Below are 22,740 nucleotides of genomic sequence, written 5' to 3'. Positions count from 1 at the left end.
TCATAAATACAGTAGCATGCAAAATGTCTGACCAGGAGTTAATCCTTTAATCCTTTTACACCAGTTTCTTAACACTTTTTCCAGCCCTCTCATGCTACTTTATTTTATCACATAATCCATCTGCCTGTTGCAGTTTGCTTTGATTTCCTCTTCATTAATTTATTTGTGCCCCTTTTTAAAGTTTTGTTGAATAGTGCGTATCCTTGTAAATATCCAAAACGTGTGAGATGATGTAAGTAATGATGTACACTGATAATTCCAAAACTGGTGGTGGAGGGAGGGAGGGAACACTTGTCCATTCCAATATTTTCAGCGATTCTGATTTGTGTGCATTCCTTGTAGATCTGATTTGGTGCACATTCATCACTGGCATATCTTTGTAACTGACTATTATTTTTTTTAAACATAATATTAAGTAATCCTCAGGAGGTCAAGTAGCTATCTGCAGAAAATATTCAGTTTACTAGGTTTTGATCCTTTCTCATTGACTGATGTAAGTTTTGCTCACTCTTGAATCTTTCCTGTGCTTTTTGCTTTTACCTTCCATTATTCACAAATCCCAGTACTTTGTGAGACTGTTCTTCATTAATACAGAACTCTAGACCAAGGGGGACCCATTGGATCCCGTCCCCTCAATGCGCGGGGGGGGGGGGGGGGGGGGGGGGGGGGGGGGCGGCGGGTCTGTGGCAAACACACACACACACTAACCACCTCCCCGCGGGCGGGGCGGAGCGCTGCGGACGGCAGGTCGGTCGACTGTGCGAGAGGAGCCATTGTGACGTCATCCAGCACGTTAAATTTTAAAAAGATGTCAGGTTGGTGTCATGAGGTCAATCTCTACCGGAATATGTAAAAATTTCACCGTTACCACATTGGGTTTTCAAGGAGATGTGAATCAAAGAAAACGCTGCGGCCGGCGTGGACCAGAACGATGCCCAGAGCAATCTGAGGACGGTCAAAAGCAGTGGAGGGCCGGCCAATCGTGGCTTCTGCGAGGGTAAGCCCACCGACCAGCGTGACAGATGATCGGGCGGGGGAGACGGAGAGGAAGTCGTCCCCTGTGACGGCCGCCAGGGCCACTTTTCCACTACGCTTGTCTGATCGCCGCCGCCATGTTGTAGATCTTCAAGGAGCCCAGCGGAGTGTGCTGCACGACTTGAGCACGTGTTTAGCGGCTTCAATCCAGAGCCCTGGGAGGGAGGGGGGAGGGTGGCTGGGCCACGTAACTCGCAGCTCGTGGAAAACAGTGGAGCTGCGCGTTGAAAATTCTGCGCAGCTTGCCACAAGGAGCAGAGGCATTGTGACATCATCCAGCTTGCTTCAGCACGTTAGATTTTAAAACATGTCAGATTGGTGAACAATTTTAGTAAAAGTCAGGAAATAATAAATCAAATTTTTAGATGAGAGGATTTTTGAGATCAGGTGCAGTTTCCGACCACTTCAAGCAGGGTGCAGGACCACCAAACTCAAGTGCAGCTTCCTACCACTTCAAGCAGGGTGCAGGGCCTCCAAACTTAAGTGCAGCTTCATGCCACTTCAAGCAGGGTGCAAGACAACCAAATTGAAGTGCAGGTTCATACCATTTCAAGCAGGGTGTCAAGGCAAGGCCACCAAATTCAAGTGCAGTTTCATACCATTTCATGCGGGGTGCAAGGTCACCACATTCAAATGCAGTTTCATACTATTTCAAGCAGGGTGAAACCACCATAAAACCACACAAAACACCACATGAACACTACACTCACAGTTCAGTAGACATTCAGTGTGTTCAGTTGATTCACAGCTCAGAGTCGTGACCTCCCCCATCTTGCAGAGACTGAGCCACACCCACACTTCCGGGTTTAATAATTCCTTCCTCCTCCGACTGGAAGGGGTCGTGGCTTTCATGGCTTGATTGACAGGACAGAGATTCTCAACATTTTATTAAACACTAATAACATTTTTATTTTTCATTGATGGGAAGAATCCTCTGCACCTGATGAGTGGAGGGGGACTGAATAAGATGGCCAAAAATCACAGCCGCAAGTGGTAGAGTTTTATCTAAAATCAATATACAGTGCAAACAGGAAGTACCACCACCAACAACCATGTCAGTGCAGCAGTTACCACCACCAACCAACAACCATGTGCAGTTACCACCACCATCAACTATATCTGTGTGCCTATCCAAAAGCCTCTTCAATGCCACTATCATATCTACCTCAACCACCAGGCACTCACCACACCCTGTACAAAGAAACTTACTCCACGCATCTCCTTTAAAGTTTGCCCCTCTCACCTCAAAGCTTAATATGATAAGTTTTAATCTGCAATTTGAGAGAGAGAAGGTTAGATCAGAAGTGTCAGTGTGGCAGTTGAACAAAGGGGACTATGAAGGCATGAGAGAGGAGCTGGCCAAAGTCGACTGGAGAAGGATCCTAGCAGGAATGACAATGGAACAGCAATGGCAGGGATTTCTGGGCATAATCCAGAAGATGCAGGATCATTTCATCCCAAAGCGGAAGAAAGATTCCTAGGCGAGTAGTGGGAAGCCAGTGGATTGGGAAACTTTCACAGGGCAACAGAAGGTAACAAAAAGGGCAATGCAGGGTGAAAAGATGAAGTACGAGGGTAAGATGGCCAAGAATATAAAAAAGGATAGTAAAAGCTTCTTTACGTATGTTAAGAGAAAAAGATTAGTAAAGACAAATGTGGGTCACTTGAAGGCAGAAACAGGTGAAATTATTATGCGGAACAAGGAAATGGCAGAAGAGTTGAACAGGTACTTTGGTTCTAACTTCACTAAGGAAGACACAAACAATCTACCAACTGTACTAGAGGACAGAGGATCTAGGGAGACAGAGGAACTGAAAGAAATTTGCATTAGGCTAGAAATAGTATTGGGTAGACTGATGGGACTGAAAGCTGATAAATCCCCAGGGCCTGATGGTCTGCATCCCAGGGTACTCAAGGAGGTGGCTCTAGAAAATGAGGACGCATTGGTGATCATTTTTCAATGTTTTATAGTTACTGTGGATTGGAGGGTAGCTAATGTTATCCACTTTTCAAGAAAGAAGCAAGAGGGAAAAGGGGGAATTATAGACCGGTTAGCCTGACATTGATGGTGGGAAAAATGCTGGAGTCAATTATTAAAGAAGTAATAATGGTGGATTTGGATAGCAGTAAAAAGATTGGTCCAAGTCAGCATGGATTTATGAAGGGGAAATCTTGCACTAATCTTCTGGAATTTTTTGAGAATGTAACAAGTAAAATGGATGAAGGAGAGCCAGCGGATATAGTGTATCTGGACTTTCAGAAAGCCTTTGATAAGGTCCCACACAATAGGCAAAATTAGACCACATTGTGTTGGGGGTAGGGTATTGACATGGATAGAGACTTGGTTGGTAGACAGAAAACAAAGAGTAGGAATAAACGGGTCCCTGTCAGAATGGCAGGTAGTGGCGAGTGGAGTGCCGCAAGGCTCGGTGCTGGGGCTGCAACTATTTACAATATATATTAATTATTTAGATGATTGGATTAAAAGTAACACTAGCAAATTTGCAGATTTGACCTGGCCAAGCACCTTGATAGTAACATCATCACGGATTTAGTTGTGCTGGACTTTTCTAAAGCATTTGATGTCATCCCACACCAGAGACTGCTTCGGAAGCGTGACTACTATGGTATTTGTTCCAACACGAAACGATGGATTTCCAGTTTCCTGACAAAACGTATTCAGCGTGTGTGTGTGTGTGTGTGTGTGAACGGAAAGAGCTCCCAATTGGCATCCAGTGTTGCGTGGTACACCACAGGGCATAGTACTTGGCCCACACCTAATTTTGCTTTCCATAAATGACATCCATGAAAAAGTCGCAAGTACGACCAGAATTTTTGCTGATGATTGTTTGCTGTATCGTCCAATTAAGTCAGCTGATGATGACGATGCTCTCCAAAAGGATCTCGATACTATGGTTGAGTGGTTACAACAATGGGGTATGCAGTTCAACCCTTCCAAATGTGAAACCATGCGTGTCACCAGAAAGAGGAATCCAGGCAACACCCTTGACGAATCCAAACAAACCAAGTATCTTGGCATCAAATTGCAGAATGATCTGCGTTGGAAATGGTCAGACTCATCATGCAAAGGTGAAAGCAACAGGTGTCCTAAACTTTCTGAGGTGCAACTTTCATCATTGTTCAACTTCTGTCAAGGAGAAGCTATACTTCACCCTCGTTAGACCTCATTTGGACTACGCAGTTGCAGCATGGGACCCATACACAAATAAAAACATTTCTTCCATCGAACGTGTCCAAAGACAGGCAGCTCGATTTGTTACTAACAATAGTCTATAGTCAATAGTCTATTTAATTGTCATTTGGACCCCTGGAGGTCCAAATGAAATGCCGTTTCTGCAGCCATACATTACACACAAATAGACCCCAGACACAACATAATTTACATTTTACATAAACATCCATCACATAGCTGTGATGGAAGGCCAAAAAAAACTTATCTCTCCACTGGCTCCCCCCCCCCCCTTGTCAGAGTCAAAGTCAAAGCCCCAAGCTGGCGATGGCGATTGTCCCGCGGCCATATGCAGGTCGCAACCGGGTCTTGGTGTTAGATGCGCTCGCATTGGCCAAATGTCGGCCCCGTCAGGAGCTCATCAATGCAAAAGGTGCGGGAGAAGTCGCCGTTGCAGGAGCCCCGAAAACTCTCCCTCAGAGGATCCGCGGGCTCCCGGTGCCGCCGTCCGCACCCGCAGTTCCTCCGCATCTTCTGGCAGCAGGCAGCGGCAGCGGCAGCGCTCCTACTTCCACCCCTCCGGTCTCGGCCAGCTCCGCGACGGTGGTGAGTCGGCACCAGAGTCCCCGGCTTCTTCTGTTGGAGGCCGCTCCTCGTTGCAGCCCCAACGACAACTGAGACCCGACGAGAAAAGGTCGGGTCTCCAGTGCAGGGAGAGATTTAAAAGTTTCCCCCTCTCTCCCACCCCACCCCCACACACACACCCCAAATAAAAAACAAATTTCTACATATAAACATCGACAAAAAATAATCCAAACGCGGGCACTCGATTTGTTACTAACACCTATGAGAGAGAAGCGAGTGTCACCAAACTTCTGAATTCTCTGGAGTGGAACCCTCTCCAAGACAGACGTGAAGCTCACCGTTTGACCTGTTTTTACAAAATGTTGTCATCGACATAGACTACAAGACCTACACCAAACCCAAACCAATTAGGAGCAGACGAGGGCATTCGATCCAATTTGTGATCCCAGCTACAAAGACAGATGTGTACAGCAATTTGTTCTTCCCCCGCACAATTAAAGCATGGAATAATCTCCACCCAACTATAGTTACCCAACCAGATGCAAATAAATTCAAAGTAGCTCTTTCTTCCCAATAACCCTTTCTGGCTTAAGCCCTCCCTTCACCACCCCCAGTTTAAATTCCATTTGGAATATTTTGGAGGACCAAGAAACCAAGAACCAAGTTCCACTAGCTTCTCATTTTCACCCAACAAACAGCTAACAATGGTCTGTTTCTTTTATCATCGTTACATTTTTGCATATCTTTCAATAGGTGCAGGAGTAGGCCATTCGGCCCTTTGAGCCAGCACCGGCATTCAATGTGTTCATGGCTGATCATCCACAATCAGTACCCCGTTCCTGCCTTCTCCCCATATCCCCTGACTCTGCTATCTTTAAGAGCCCTTTCTAGCCAGCAAATTATCTGTAGTTTCATTCATTGTTCTTTATCTCTCTACTTCATCGTCTATATCTCTCGTTTACCCCTCTCCATAACTAGTCTGAAGAAGTGTCTCAATACGTCGCCTGTTCCTCCTCTCAATAGATGCTGCCTCACCCGCTGAGTTACTCCAGCACTTTGAGTTTTTGGTATAAACCAGCATCAGCAGTTCTTTTATTCTAGATTTAAGATCTGTTTGGCCACAATGCAGTATATCTACCATTTAGCCAATGAGGAGGATCTGAAATGTCATTACTTCATTGTTATGTTGCATGAAGTTAAGGTCGGCATTTTTTCCACAATATGATAAAGATTTGTTTAATTGGACGATTTTAATTGTGGATTGGACAACTAAAGATCGGGAAGATCATCTCTGACCACTGGCCACAAACTCTTTGAAGCACTTCCCTCTGGGAGGCGACTCCGGACTGTCAAAGCTGCCACAGCCAGCCATAAAAACAGCTTCTTTCCACAAGCAGTAGCTCTACTCAACAGCCAAAAGTCTGTGGCCTCTCTTTACTCTGGTACTTTATCTTCACGTGTTAAATTATAATGTTTTATTTTTAATTGTCTGATGTATATCGTGTTTTTACCATGTGCGAGCAAAGCACCAAGTCAAATTCCTTGTACGTATACAGACTTGGCTAATAAATGTATTCTGACTTCTGAATTCTAAACTAAATATAGATGCTTGACGAGAGTATTGTTATAGTGCTCGTAATACAGCATGATCTCTGATTACATATATGATCCTTATGGCTGTGGTGAATATATAATGTAATCCCTCTCTTTCTGTGGCTGATGCAAAATCCTCTATGAATTTTATCCTGGGATATGGAAAACCATTGATGTTTTACTTTCATTGAAATGAAGACATTGATATATACAGTTTGAAATGATCTGTGGAGCATTTCACTTGAGCAGATCTTTTGTCATGCCGAGCACGGTATGTACATACAGTCAATTGAGTTGCAAGCTTGTAGGATAATCACTATAAATGGCAATATGTAAATGTTACCTGTCTGCAGACAGCGTTGATATCAACTCAACATTCCCCTATTGTTCTGTTTAATTTTAAAAGTTCAGAATATATAATGCTCTCTCGAAACCTCATTGATCATCCAGGATGTCTGGATGCAGGAGCGGCTGCATGACATTCTCAAGGGGGAGGGTGTACAGCCAGAAATCGTTCTGCATAGAAACATAGAAAATAGGTGCAGGAGTAGGCCATTCGGCCCTTCGAGCCTGCACCGCCATTCAATATGATCATGGCTGATGGCATGTTTGCACAAATAGGTAGGAAAAGGGATAAGGTCCAGCAAATAATTTTATGGAGTTAGGCAAAAGGTTAAAAAGCAGAAGACAGACACATAAAGCTGGAGTAACTCAGCGAGACAGGCAGCATCTCTGGAGAGAAGGAATGGGTGACGTTTCAGGTCGAGACCCTTCTTTAGACTGGTTAGGGAGAAGGGAGACGAGAGATATAGATGGTGATGTGAAGAGATAAAGAACAATGAATGAAAGATTTGCAAAAAAAGTAACTATAATAAAGGAAACAGGCCCTTGTCAGCTGTATGTGGTGTGAAAACGAGAAGCTGGTGCGACTTTGGGGGGGGGGGAGGGATTGAGAGAGAGAAAATGCCAGGGCTACCTGAATGAGAGAAATCAATATTCATACCACTGGGCTGTAAGGTGCCCAAGCGAAATATGAGATGCTGTTCCTCCAATTTGTGTTTAGCCTCACTCTGACAATGGAGGAGACCTAAGACAGAAAGATTATTAAGGGTTTGGACACACTAGAGGCAGGAAACATGTTCCTGACATTGGGGGAGTCCAGAACCAGGGGCCACAGTTTAAGGGGCAAGCCATTTAGAACGGAGACAAGGAAACACTTTTTCTCAGAGAAAGTGGTGAGTCTGGAATTCTCTGCCTCAGTGGGCGATGAAGACCGGGTCTCTGGGTACTTTCAAGAGCGAGCTAGATAGGGCTCTTAAAGATAACAGAGTCAGGGTATAGTCTTTCAGGAACTTTGAACTGATTGGGGATGATCAGCCTGATCACATGATCTCTGTCCTATGGTTAATAATGGCCAGTACATAAACATAATAGTCGGGCAACTCTGGTGTACTCCAAAGGTACGTTTTTGCATTCAAGAGCGAGCTAGATAGGGCTCTTAAAGATGCACAAACAGAGTCAGGGTATATGCAAATATCCTGACAAGGCAGGCTTCAAAATAATTTGTTTTTGGCTTTTCATGGCTTTCGGCCTTCAGGAATAAAATCCATTTGCAAGAGATGTCTCTCCTTGCAAGTGGCTCAGATACTCAGATGTACAGTATACCATTGCCCACATCAAATGGTTAAGTAAGAAAAACATGGCAGCTCTCAGCAGGTCGTCCACTTCCTCTGCCCTTTCTTTGTCGCACCTGACCATCAAGGCTGAGCAGGTGAGAAAAGAGCTGAGTAGAGTCTGCCCAGGCAAAGCCATGGGTCCCGGTGGTGTCAGCCCTAGGGTCCAAGGCGGTGCCAGCCAGTTGTGCGCACTACTCCAGCATATCTTCAACCTGAGCCTGAAGAGGGTTCCTGTAATGTGGAACACATCCTGCCTGGTTGCTGTACCAAGGAGGATGTGCCCAGCTCCCCAATCTTTACACATCCCCAATCCTTTCCACTTGTCACTTTAACTTCATGTATCTTGCGTATTATGACTGTTGGCAGATCAATTTCCCTCCTGGGATAAATAAAGTTCTATCGTATGGCATCAATGGTGTCGTTGAATGGGTGACTGAGCTGCTCAGCATGGCAGTGGCCCAGCTGTACCTTGATGTTGAGGGTGCTTGCTTGTGAGTGAATGCACAGAAATGGTTCAATGGTGCTGAGCAAACGTAGAGAGGAATTATGTTCTTACATACAGTCCAGTAAAGTATTGCCATGCCTAAACACAATCCCGGATTTACAAAGTGTGTATAGAAATAGATTCAGATTCAGATTCAGATTCAATTTTAATTGTCATTGTCAGTGTACAGTACAGAGACAACGAAATGCATTTAGCATCTCCCTTGAAGAGCGACATAGTAACATAGCAAACGATTTGAATAAAAAAATAATAATAAGTGTCCGGGGAGGGGGGGGGGGTGGTGATTGGCAGTCACCGAGGTACGTTGTTTAGTAGAGTGACAGCCGCCGGAAAGAAGCTGTTCCTCGACCTGCTGGTTCGGCGACGGAGAGACCTGTAGCGCCTCCCGGATGGTAGGAGGGTAAACAGTCCATGGTTGGGGTGAGAGCAGTCCTTGGCGATGCTGAGCGCCCTCCGCAGACAGCGCTTTCTTTGGACAGACTCAATGGAGGGGAGCGTGGAACCGGTGATGCGTTGGGCAATTTTCACCACCCTCTGCAATGTTCCGGTCGGAGACAGAGCAGTTGCCATACCATACTGTGATGCAGTTGGTAAGGATGCTCTCGAAGGTGCAGCGGTAGAGGTTCACCAGGATCTGAGGAGACAGATGGACCTTCTTCAGTCTCCTCAGGAAGAAGAGACGCTGATGAGCCTTCTTGATCAGAGTAGAGGTATTGTGGGTCCAAGAGAGGTCATCGGAGATGTTGACTCCCAGGAACCTGAAGCTAGAAACACGTTCCACCTCCGTCCCGTTAATGTGGATGGGGGTGTGCGTGCCGCCTCTGGACTTCCTGAAGTCTACAATGAGCTCCTTGGTCTTCTTCTTGGAGTTAAGGGCCAGGTTGTTGTCAGCGCACCATGCTGCTAAGTGTGGACCTCCTCCCTGTAGGTTGCTCATCGTTGTTGCTGATGCCAATCACCGTTGTTGTATCATCTGCATACTTGATGATGGTGTTAGTACCATGTACAGGTGTGCAGTCATAGGTGAAGAGGGAGTAGAGGAGGGGGCTCAGCACACAGCCCTGAGGAACGCCGGTGTTCAGGGTGAGGGTTGAAGAGGTGTGCTTGTCTAACCTCACAGACTGGGGCCTGTTGGTTAGAAAGTCCAGTACAATCAGAGGGGAGGGGTCGATGCCCAGGTTACAAAGTGATAGTTTTAGAAATAATCCACATATCCATAGAGCCACATACAGGCACCAGGTTTCCAATGTCCGGTCTGCGCTCTAGGTCTGAGCGTTGCCCAATGCACGTGAGCTGCCGCGAACCTCCAGACGTCACCTACCTTAGACATGTGGATCGAACAGTGAACCAACATCCCTTGTGTGCCCCAGGGGTTGCTTACCACAGCTGACCTTGAGGGCAGCAAATTCCCATTGGCAGTGCTGCCTCGTCTTCACGATGCATCTTTGGCACTGGTGGTACCGACTTTGGTGACCAATTAGTATCAGCAATGAAATTGGGAATTCACCTCAAAATATTGTGGGTGCAAGTCCTCCTTATTCTTGCTGACGATGCAATAATGGCCAGGCCTGTAGCTTAAATTAAGCTGTTTCCCAGTTATTTACCAAAGAAAATTAAATTCTAATGACAAAATCGAACAAAGAAGATTGGTGTAAAATGATAGCGAGATGCTGCGTCGATCTTATGTGTTAGTGGCCATGGTAATTGAATAGTAATGCTTGGACTTCTCCAGGTTGAACAGCCATTAATTAAATCCAATACGTTGAGTGAATTCCTAGGTCAAGTACATTAATGAATTCAAAGTGTGCTGTTTAATTTCAGGGATTAGTGGCCTTTAATTAAGAACTAATATGAAGATACTGCTAAAATATAAACAGAAACTGGACAAGATTTGCATTGAGGAAGAGATTTACTCTTTGAGGTCAATGGCATTTCTTAAGAAATGACCTGATTTATTTCCAGCATTTACATTAGTTAGAAAGATTAGGTGGCAAGATTCCTGTAGAAAAGAGAAACAAGTATGCCGTGGCTTCATTTGGATTGAAGAAAGAATAAGAACAAGAATTGAAAGTAAGTGTAAAAGGATGCGAGTACATTCCTGATCCCGTGCCCCGACATGTAGTGCACCAGCATCCACTGTCTTGTTTCCACATGGTGCCTCTGTTTGCTCCTATATGCACCTGACTTTGTCTGAGATTATAAATTGAACCTGAAATAGTTCATACAGGTCTTGAGACTCATGATTCCTCATCTAAATGTCTTTCATTCTGGTCTGTAAATCTCTTAATTTCTTTACTTTCCAAAAATCCATCCCTCTCGATTTTGAACTTGCACAATACACAAGAGACAATGACAGAACTCTCCTCTCCAATCACAAATTATAAAGATTTAAAAACCTCAATGGCAAATGTTTCACTCCAAACGACTTGCCTGTTATTGAAAGACAACAACCTCTCTTTCCCCTGCTGGTGAACGCATCCTACATGCTTCTGAATTCCCTATTACTCTCAGCATCTTGCCTTTCAAGGAGATCACCTCTAATTGGTATAACACCAGTCATATAAACCCTATCAAATACGTCTCGTAATTGGCAATTCTTCTAATGTAATTGGTCTTTGTTACAAAATCTAAAGGTTAAATCTAGCGACTAATTCAGATCATGATTCTACATTAGATTGCTACTTATTATTTTATTAATATATGATGAAATTACTTTGTCAGCTGCCTTTATTGTTGTGAAATGAACATAGGGGACTGCCCCGACCCTCCTGCACAGCGCGTGGACTTGTTCACGAGTGCTGTAGTAGGTGTGAACATATCTGCTCATGTTCACCTAGTTAAAGAATTGACAAAACCATGTTTAATTAACGTGATATAGAACAGTAATAGAATTTGATAATATGAGAAACAAATTAAATAAAACAGACTGGAATGTGAAACAGTACAGATACAGAACTCAGCTAATCATGCGTCATCTGTGATGAATATTGCTGGTAGATATTGCAGTTTAGTTTAGTTACTTTAGAGTGAGAAGCTGTGTAACATGGTCATACTATTGTAATAGGCAGGAGTTGCTCTGTTGTTAATCATGACAAAAGGTGTAAAGGATTAATTAATGTCAATGAAGTACTTTAAAATGTAATATTTTTACATTTTAATTCCACTTCATTGACATTAATTAATCCTTTGCATACTTTGTTCCATCAGAACAGTTTATGGTTAGATTATCTGGCTTCTCCACGATGAAACTGTTGCTGCCTGCAGCAGCATTTTGACAGTATATCGGTGATCAATTGTGGAATGATGTTTGTGCCAATGACAGTGACGGCAGCTGTTCAATACCTTACAGCATCAAGACCAAGAGCGACGACGGCAGCTGAGAGAGAGAGCTCGTCAGTTAATCGCAGAAGCTCGATCTGGTGTAAAGATGTCCGATCTCACGTGTTACAATGAACCGTTTACAGAGAGGTTGCGGGAAAGATCAAAGCCTATTGGAGGTTAGTAACATCCTATGTGCAACATCTCATCCAGTCACCAGTAATTTCATTTTATCATATCTCCCTGCCATCACATGAACTAAAGAAATGATATCTTGTCCCAATATTAGATGGGATGGTGTTCAAATCGGGGTAGGCAGCATTTTAATTTCTAAGGAGTTGTAAATAGAATGGAAGATTATGTAATCATCAGCATAAATGTTCCTTCTGAATGAAGCTGAAGATGCTTGGACCAGGACATTGCTCCCAGCAATTCCTCCAATGTCCTTGGATCAAGAAAAATCATCTGTGGCACCACAACCAGCTTCCGCTGTGCAGTGAGTGACTTCACCCTTGATGCACATTGACTTCAATGGTACTACAAGCCACAGTTAGTCAAATGCTGCTTGATGTCAAGGGCAGTCAATCTTGCTTCTCCGCAGCTTTGGAATTTATCTCTTTGGTGTCTGTTTGGGTGAAGGGTGGTGCGAGGACTGGGGCCAAAGGTAAGCTGAGCATCAGAAAGCAGGTTGCCACTGCGTGCCTCTGCCAACAACACCTTTGATGATTGTGCTCGTGATTGAGAGCAGATAGGTAGGGTGATCATGAACAAGTGGGATTTGTGGACAGGACATAGCTGAGCAATGTTCCATATTACATAGGGTGCAGGTACTTCAGTGGCACAGCTCGGCTAAAGACATGACTTGTCCTGGAATGCATGTCTTTAGTACGGAAGCTGGGTTGGGATCTGATTCCACAGCTTTTGTTTTACCAAGTGCCTTTAACTCTAGTTGATATGACATTGACTGAACACAGTGAGGATCTAGGAAAGAAGTGAAAAGGCTCAATTGTGCACTATTTCCAACTAAGATCATGGCAAATACTTCAATGTGGTCGTTGTAACGCGTACATGGCCACATCTACCATTGAATCTGAGGATGTTCACTGGAACCTCCTCTCATCTGTTGTCAGCTGCTAATTATTCCCCACTATTTATGGCCAGGTTACAGACAACAACATCAACAGATCGGATCCATTAGTGAAGGGATTCATCAGTACTGTCCTTTGCCTATTGTACTTTATGGTTGGCACACACATCCTCCTATACTGCTTGATGTGGTGTTCCTGGTGCTGGTTCTGGCATGCTCTCATCACTTCTGAATCTAAATCCGGACCCTAAGCACATCATCTCTCTATTCCCACTGAGTTCTTCCAGCATCTGTTTTGCTGAGGATTCCAGCATCTGCAGTCTCCTGTGTCACCAACTATCCCTTTGCCCTGTGTTGGGGGAAACAGCTACTTAATATTTACTTACCTCTTTACTGCCAGCTGTTTACTTGGCCACGTCCTTCAACGTAAGCCTGCTTTGCTCAATTTTTCCAAAGGATACTTGGTTCTGCTATTTATATACAAGGGGAATTGTCCTATATTAAGCCCATGTCGTGTCAAATATCTCCGGCGTCTGACTGGAGGCAGCACATAATCAAGGTTGCCAAATGGCCTGTATTCCAGTTAAACGGAAGGTTGGCTACATCAGTACTTGTTTTAACTGAATAAGAAGATTGAAAGTAGTTGGGTGTTGCAATCAAGTTTTGCTCTAATTATGTTTGTCAACATCTACTGGGGAGAATGATTGGGATGGGATGTGAATTTAGACAATAGACAATAGGTGCAGGAGCAGGCCATTTGGTCCTTCGAGCCAGCACCGCCATTCAATGTGAACATGGCTGATCTTCCATAATCAGTACCTCGTTCCTGCCTTCTCCCCATATCCCCTGACTCCGCTATTTTTAAGAGCCCTATCTAGCTCTCTTGAAAGCATCCAGAGAACCTGCCTCCACCGCCCTCTGAGGCAGGGAGTTCCACAGACTCACCACTCTCTGTGAGAAAAAGTGTTTCCTCGTCTCCGTTCTAAATGGCTTACTCCTTATTCTAAAACTGTGGCCCCTGGTTCTGGACTCCCCCAACATCGGGAACATGTTTCCTGCCTCTAGTGTGTCCAAGCCCTTAACAATCTTATATGTTTCAATGAGATCCCCTCTCATCCTTCTAAACTCCAGAGTGTACAAGCCCAGCTGCTCCATTCTCTCAGCATATGACAGTCCCGCCATCCTGGGAATTAACCTTGTAAACCTACGCTGCACTCCCTCAATAGCAAGAATGTCCATCCCCAAATTAGGGGACCAAAACTGCACACATTACTCCAGGTATGGTCTCGCTAGGGCTCTGTACAATTGCAGAAGGACCTCTTTGCTCCTATATTCGATTTGACTTGTTATAAAGGCCAACATGCCAATCCCTTTCTTCACTGCCTGCTGTACCTGCATGCTTACTTTCATTGATGTACAAGGACCCCCAGATCCCGTTGTACTACCCTTTTTCCCAACTTGATGCCTTTTAGATAGTAATCTGCCTTCCTGTTTTTGCCACCGAAGTGGATAACCTCACATTTATCCACATTAAACTTCATCTACCATGCATCTGCCCACTACCCCAAGCTGTCCAAGTCACCCTGCATTCTCATAGCATCCTCCTCACAGTTCACACTGCCACCCAGCTTTGTGTCATCTGTAAATTTGCTAATGTTACATTGAATCCCTTCATCCAAATCATTGATGTATATTGTAAATAGCTGCGGTGCCAGCACCAAGCCTTGCGGTACTCCACTAGTCACTGCCTGCCATTCTGAAAGGGACCCGTTAATCCCTACTCTTAGTTTCCTGTCTGCCAACCACTTCTCTATCCATGTCAGCACTCTACCCCCAATACCATGTGCCCTAATTTTGCCCACTAATCTCCTATGTGGGACCTTATCAAATGCTTTCTGAAAGTCCAGGTACACTGCATCTACTGGCTCTCCCTGGTCCTAGTACATCTTCAAAAAAATCCAGAAGATTAGTCAAGCATGATTTCTCCTTTGTAAATCCATGCTGACTCGTTACTGCTATCCAAATGTGCGGCTATCTCATCATTTATAATTGACTCCAGCATTTTCCCCACCACCAATGTCAGGCTAACTGGTCTATAATTCCCCGTTTTCTCTCTCCCGCCTTTCTTAAAAAGTGGGATAACATTAGCTACCCTCCAATCCACAGGAACTGATCCTGAGCCTATAGAACATTGGAAAATTATCACCAATGCATCCCACGATTTCTAGAGCCACTTCCTTAAGTACCCTGGGGTGCAGACCATCACACCCTGGGGATTTATCAGCCTTCAGTCCCATCAGTCTATCCAACATCATTTCCTGCCTAATGTGGATTTCCTTCAGTTCCTCCTTAGTGAAGACAGATCCAAAGTACCTGTTCAACTCATCTCCCATTTCCTTGTTCCCCATAATAAATTCACCTTTTTCAGTCTTCAAGGGTCCAAATTTTTTCCTCTTCAGTTTTTACTATCCTCCTTTATATTCTTGGCTAGCTTACCTTCGTACCTCATCTTTTCTTCCCGTATTGTCTTTTTGATTATCTTATTTAAACATTACCCAATCCTCTTGCTTCCCGCTCATCTTCACTATGTTGTACTTCTTCGCTTTGATTTTTATACTGTCCCTGACTTCCCTTGTCAGCCACGGTCGCCCCTTTCTCCCCTTGGAATCTTTCTTCCTCTTAGGAATGAACTGATCCTGCACCTTCTGTATTATTCCTAGAAACACCTGTCATTTTTGTTCCACTGTCATCCCTGCTAGTGTATCTTTCCAGTCAACTTTGGCCAGCTCCTCCCTCATGGCCCCATAGTCCCCTTTATTCAACTGCAACACTGACACCTCCGATCTACTCTTCTCCCTCTCCAATTGTAGATTAAACCTGACCATATTATGGTCACTGCCTCCTAATGGCTCATTAACCTCGAGGTCCTTTATCAAATCTGGTTCATTACATAACATTAAATCCAGAATTGCCTGATCCCTGGTAGGCTCCAATACAAGCTGTTCTAAGAATCCATCACAAAGGCACTCTACAAAGTCCCTTTCTTGGGGTCCAGTACCAACCTGGTTTTCCCAGTCTACCTGCATGTTGAAATCTCCCATAACAACCACAGCATTACTTTTACTACATGCCAATTTTAACTCCTGATTCAACTTGTGCCCTATGTAAGGCTACTGTTTGTGGGCCTGTAGATTAATCCCATTAAGGTATTTTTACCCTTACAATTCCTTAGTTCTAGCCATATTGACTCCACATCTCCTGTTTCAATGTCACCTCTTGCAAGGGACTGAATTTCATTCCTCACCAACAGGGCAACCCCACCTCCTCTGCCCACCTGTCTGTCTTTTTGATAGGAGGTATACCCTTGAATATTCAGTTCCCAGCCCTGGCCCTCTTGCAGCCATGTCTCTGTAATTCCCACAACATCATACTTTCCAGTTTCTAACTGAGCCTCAAGCTCGTCCACTTTATTCCTTATACTTCACACATTCATATACAACACTTTGACCTCCGTATTCACTTCCCCCCTCGCAATTGTCTCTGACCGTACTCTGTTGTCCATTCTCAAGCTTTCCTTCCCATTAATTCGAGAATCTTTTGTAATTATTCCTGTAGCCACTTCCCCTTCAACTCCATCTTTATACTCCCAATTTGTCAATCCCTCCCCCCCCATTATTTAGTTTAAATCCACACGTGTAGCCCTAGCAAACCTGCCTGCCAGAATGTCGGTCCCCCTCCAGTTAAGGTGTAACCCATCCTTTTTGTACAGGTCACCCCTGCCCCAGAAGAGACCCCAGTGGTCTATAAATCTAAATCCTTGCTCCCTGCACCAGCCCCTCAGCCACATATTCAGACCCCCTATCTCCCTGTTCCTGTCCTCACCAGCACGAGGTACTGGAAGTAATCCAGAGATAACCGCCCTAGAAGTCCGGCATTTCAGTCTTCTTCCAAACTCTCTGAACTCATGTTGGAGAACCTCCTTCCTCTTCTTCCCAATGTCGTTTGTGCCTACGTGCACAACTACTGCCGGCTGTTCACCTTCTCTCTCTCAAATGTTCAGAAATCGGCTTGTGACATCCTGGACCCTGGCACCAGGGAGGCAACAGGCCATCCTCGCGTCTCGTCTGCCGCCACAGTCTCCTGTCTGCTCCTCGGACAATGGAGTCACCCACCACTAGGGCTCTGCCCGACGTCCGCTCGCCGGTCGAGTTCCATCTCTAGGATTGGAGCCACCGACGTGTCTGCCGCTTGGACTGGAAACATCGTCCCTCAAGAGGGCGTACCTGTTTTAATTAGGCACAGCCACCCGAGTCTTCTGCACTCCACGATTTCCATCCTTTTTCTCTGTCACACACCTTGGTTCTTCCCTTATCCTCGGCGTGACAACCTCAACCTCAACATGGTCCTTTAGCAGCTGAAGCTGAACGCACGTGCCACAGTTGTAGCAGCCAGAGGCTCCATCCGTGTCCCTGGGCTCCCACATTCTGCAAGCCTCACACTGTCTCGTCTGCCCTGACGTGTTCACCGCGTTCCGTCCTCTCGAGCTTTATGTGTAGCCTCCTCGCCGAAGAATCTCGAGCCAAAGACTCGCACTTTACTCACAAGGCCGCTCCCTAAGAGCCGTCTTGCTTATATTGACTGATAAATTGCCTAATTTACCAATTTACCAATTTACAAACCAAATTCCTCAGTTTTCAACTGTTTTCCCCCTCTGACTCACTTCTAACTCTCCTCCCACTCGGGCTAGAGCCAATCAGTCCTTTTTCCTGCTTCACTTTGTTGTTGTTTCTTCAAAATCCACAGGAGTTCTGAGTTAAGCCTGCCTGTGCTTTGCCTCTACTTTTCAACTGTTTTCCCCCTCTTTAGAATTTAGAAACGCAACATTGGCCACACTGATCATAGTAGCCCTTCCTGCATTTTTCAAAACAATATATATACTCAACATTAACTAATTTTATTTTTGAAGCCACATCCACATACATAATCCATATTTTACAGATAGAAGAGCTCAGCTGTTCCCACTATTCTGCTTTGCTTCCTTCTTGTGCAGCGGGGTAATATTGGCAATGTTTCAATCAACTAGGACCTCTCCTGTCTCTAGTGATTCCTGAAATATCACTATTAATGCCCCCACAATCTCTAAAGCCACCTCTTTCAGAACCATAGGGTGCAGTCCATCTGGCCCAGGTGACTTATCCACCTTCAGCCCTTTCAGCTTCCCAAACACCTTCTCCCTAGTAACACCCACTCCAATAACTTCCATTCACTGACTCTTGAATTACAAGCACGTTGCTTGTGTCTTCCACTAATGCGAAACAGTTATTCAACTCCTCTGCCATTTCATTATTCCCCATTATCACTTTTTCTGCATCATTCTCCAGCGGCCCAACGTCCACTCTTGCCTCTTTATATAACTGAAGTCTCCAGCATTGGGGCAAGTTGACTACTTTGTACTCAAATCCTCATGCAGTAAAGGCCTCCATATGAGCTGTCAATGATTCATGTGCCAAGACATGTCTCTGAGCAGCAACACCTTCCAAACTCTCGCCATTTAATAACAATTCTCTGCTTCTCTATTTTACAATGTAAATAACCTGCTATTATCTTCTCATTATATTCCACCTTGCATATCCTCTCCCATTGGCAAAACCTTCTCTAATTCCCTGAAGCCTTTCTTTGCATCCTTCTCACATCCACCCACCTTTGTATCACCAGCAAACATGGACATATTATAGACACACAAGGAATTTCCATTCCCTTTCCCAACATTTATTTTAAATTATTTGTGCTCCTTACTCACACTTTGCCTATAATTCTCCATCCCTGATATCAGAATCAGAATCCCACTTTATTCGCCAAGTATGTTTTGCAACATACGAGGAATTTCATTGTCCAGGTCAGTAATACAAATTAAAGCAACAGGTCACTCAAAAACACATTTTAACATGAACATCCACCATAGCGACTCCTACACATGCCTCACTGTGATGGAAGGTGAAATAAAGTTCAAGTCCTTCCTTTTGTTCCTCCGCGGTCGGGGGCTACGAGCCCTCCGTTGACGGGATGATCTTGACTCCCGTAGCCGGCGGTGTTCCGCCCTCTGCATCGAGGCAATCTGCTCCCGCATCGGGGGCGATGTCAGCTCCCCTGCACTAGGTGTTCGAACCTCGCGTCGGAGCTGGTCGAACCTCCCGCGACGTTGGAGCTCCCGATTAGCCTCTCCCGAGACTGCGAGCCCTTGATGGTGATTCTGCGGTGGTCGCGATCCCAGGCAAGGTATCCGCTCCGATGTTAAGTCCGCGCCCCAAGGTGAGGCTCACGACAGTCCGAGGAGGCTTCCAGCTCCAGTGATGGTAGGCTGCAGAGCGCCCGGAGAATGTGATCCGAAAAGTAATCACACCTCCGGGAAGGTAAGAACTTGAAAAAAAAGTTTCCCCCGATCCCCTCCCCCCACATAAAACATACCGAAGAACGTTAAAACAAACTCTTAACGCACTAAAAAATAACAAAAAGGAAGAAAAAACGAACAGATTGCCGGTAGGGTTGCCATCTCCCCGGTGCCCCAGAGGGCGCAGCAATGTTGGATATTATTCCCTTATTCCACAATATTAATTTCAACCAATTTTGTTTCCTTTTTCTTATCTATAGAAACTTCCAAAGCCTGTCTATGTTTCTTGCCAGACTGCACTCAGATCAGTTTTTCCTTTCCTGATCCATTGGCCCTCCTTTGCTGTTTTTTGTTGTTTTAGTTTTGCTGAGATTATTCTCCCCATTCATCCAGTATTTAAATTGGAATAGTTCCTCCACTCACAAGTGAATCTTGAATACAGGCAGTAATCCCAACCTGTTGGATACTGTTTTGACTGTTCAGATTTTTCTTTTAAGACTGAATCTTTCTAACTGCTACCCGTTTGCTTAGGATTGATAGATCTTTTGTACATTATAATTCTACAGGTCTTCTTGACATTATTACCTATCAGGATCCAGTAATACCTTTATCAATGTCAGGGCATCCATCGCTGGTTGCTATTGCCATGGAGCTTTTACTTCCTGACCATGCACGGACTGGACAGTCACCGCCACTCTGCATTTGTGCAAAATCTCTCGAGCCTCCTGCTTGTCCATGGACAGAGAGACGAGCTGCACAGCTGCATGCCAAGAAACAGAGGCCTGCAATAGCATCTTGAGCTGTACTCACTAACCTTCCACTGGTTATGATCATTCCATTATTTGTATATAATTGTACAGGTATCTTCTGCAGTTCATAGAACTGTATGGGCAGTACCGATGCAGTGGATGCATTGTTGCCTTTTGCAGGTATCAATGTTTATATCAGAGATTATCTTTACAAGTAAGGGGTTAGAAACAGAACATAGAAAAATAGGTGCAGTAGGCCATTCGGCCCTTCGAGCCAGCACCGCCATTCAATATGATCATGGCTGATCATCTAAAATCAGTACCCCGTTCATGATTTTTCCCCATATCCCTTGATTCCTTTAGCCCTAAGAACTAAATCTAACTCTCTCTTGAAAACATCCAGTGAATGAGCCTCCACTGCCTCCTGTGGCAGAGAATTCCACAGATTCACAACTCTTTGGGTGAAAATGTTTTGCCTCATATCAGTGCTAAATGGCCTACCCCTTATACTTAAACTGTGACCCCTGGTTCTGGACTCCCCCAACATCGGAAACATTTTTCCAGCATCTAACCTGTCCAAACCTTTAAGAATTTTATATGTTTCAAAGATCCCCTCTCATCCTTCTAAATTTCAGTGAATCCAAGCCCAGTCGACCAATTCTTTCATCATATGTCAGTCCCACCATCCTGGGAATTAAAATGGTGATCCTACGTTGCACTCCCTCAATAGCAATAATGTACTTCCTCAAATTAGGAGACCAAAATTGCACACGATACTCCAGGTATGGTCTCACCAGGGCCCTGTATAACTGCAGTAGCACCTCCTTGCTCCTAAACTCAAATCCTCTGGCAATTAAGGCCAACATGCCATTAGCTTTCTTCACTGCCTGCTGTACCTGCATGCTTGCACCTCCCCTTTTCCTAATCTGAAACCATTCAGATAATAGACACAAAATGCTGGAGTAACTCAGCGGGACAGGCAACATCTCTGGAGACAAGGAATGGGTGACGTTTCGGGTCGAGACTGATGAAGGGTCTCGACCCAAAACGTCACCCATTCCTTCTTTCCAGAGATGCTGCCTGTCCCGCTGAGTTACTCCAGCATTTTGTGTCTGCCTTTGATTTAAATCTGCAATTCTTTCCTACACGTCCTAACCATGCAGATAATAATCTGCCTTCCTGTTCTTGCCACCAAAGTGGATAACTTAACATTTATCCACATTATACTGCATCTGCCATGCCAACCAACTATCCAAGTCACCATGCAGCCTCAAAGTATCCTCCTCGCAGCTCACACTGCCACACAGCTTAGTGTCATCCGCAAACTTGGAGATGTCACGTTTAATTCCCTTGTCTAAATCGTCAATATATATTGTAAATAACTGTGGTCTCAGCACCGAGCCTTGTGGCACCCCAGTAGTCACTACCTGCCATTCTGAAAAGGACCCATTAATTCCTACTCTTTGCTTCCTGTCTGCCAACCAGGTCTCTATCCATGTCAATACCCTACCCCCAATACCATGTCCTCTAATTTTGCACACTAATCTCTTGTGTGGGACCCTATTATGGGTTTGGACACGTTAGAGGCAGGAAACATGTTCCCGATGTTTGGGGAGTCCAGAACCAGGGGCCACAGTTTAAGAATAAGGGGTAAGCCATTTAGAATGGAGATGAGGAAACACTTTTTCACACAGAGAGTTGTGAGTCAGTGGAATTCTCTGCCTCAGAGAGCGGTGGAGGCCAGTTCTCTGGATACTTTCAAGAGAGAGCTAGATAGGGCTCTTAAAGATAGAGGAGTTAGGGGACATGGGGAGAAGGCAGGAACGGGGTACTGATTCTGGATGATCAGCCGTGATCACATTGAATGATGGTGCTGACTTGAAGGACCAAATGGCCTACTCCTGCACCAATTGCCTATTGTCTATTGTCAAAGGCTTTTTGAAAGTCCAGACACACCACACCCACTGGCTCTCCCTTATCCATTCTACTTGTCACATCCTCAAAAAATTCCAGTCAAGCATGATTTCCCCTTCATAAATCCATGCTGACTTTGACCGATCCTGCCACTGCTTTCCAAATGCGCTGCTATAACATCTTTAATAATTGACTCAAGCATCTTCCCCACTACCGATGTAAGGTTAACTGGTCTATAATTCCCTGTTTTCTCTCTTTCTCCTTTCTTAAATCGTGGAGTTAGGGTTACGTATTAAAACATTTTCAGGTCACGTCTTTGGAGTTCCTTACCTCAAAGGAAGCAAAGTTCTATAATATTAATACAGGGATAGATACTGGAAAAGCAGGGGGTTGAAATAATATGATAGGTGAGTAGAAATATGAAGTTACTGTAAGTTTGCACTCGGATTCATGGCAGAACAGGTTTGAATAGCAGTTTATTTCTGCTCCCAATCTGTATATTCCTATCAGACTTCTTCTGCCATGCTTGTCATTCCTCACAGACGCCAGCTGTTTCGCTGATACTCTGTACAGGTATTCTATGTGAATAGATGACCGAGAAGCATCTTCATTAACACTGTCTAACAATCTTGCATGCATTGTTACTAATATTGAAATGACCCACTGTGTTGTGATTGCCTGAGCTGATTTCCTTGTTTCT

At 44.7% G+C, this 22,740-nt stretch overlaps 1 protein-coding gene across 1 annotated transcript in view; it reads left to right on the top strand.

Moving 5' to 3' along the window:
* Window positions 1-22,740, top strand: part of ehbp1 (EH domain binding protein 1) — a 373,177-nt gene that overhangs the window by 265,853 nt on the left and 84,584 nt on the right. Inside the window, exon 17 of the mRNA XM_055638879.1 lies at window positions 11,934-12,081. Coding sequence (XP_055494854.1) covers window positions 11,934-12,081 — 148 coding nt within the window. The remainder of the gene's footprint in view (window positions 1-11,933; window positions 12,082-22,740) is intronic.

This window comes from Leucoraja erinacea, chromosome 8 (genome assembly GCF_028641065.1).
Source record: "Leucoraja erinacea ecotype New England chromosome 8, Leri_hhj_1, whole genome shotgun sequence".
Lineage (NCBI taxonomy): Eukaryota > Metazoa > Chordata > Chondrichthyes > Rajiformes > Rajidae > Leucoraja > Leucoraja erinaceus.
The sequence above is the reverse complement of the archived record's forward strand: the minus strand, read 5'-3'. Positions and strand labels throughout refer to the sequence as shown.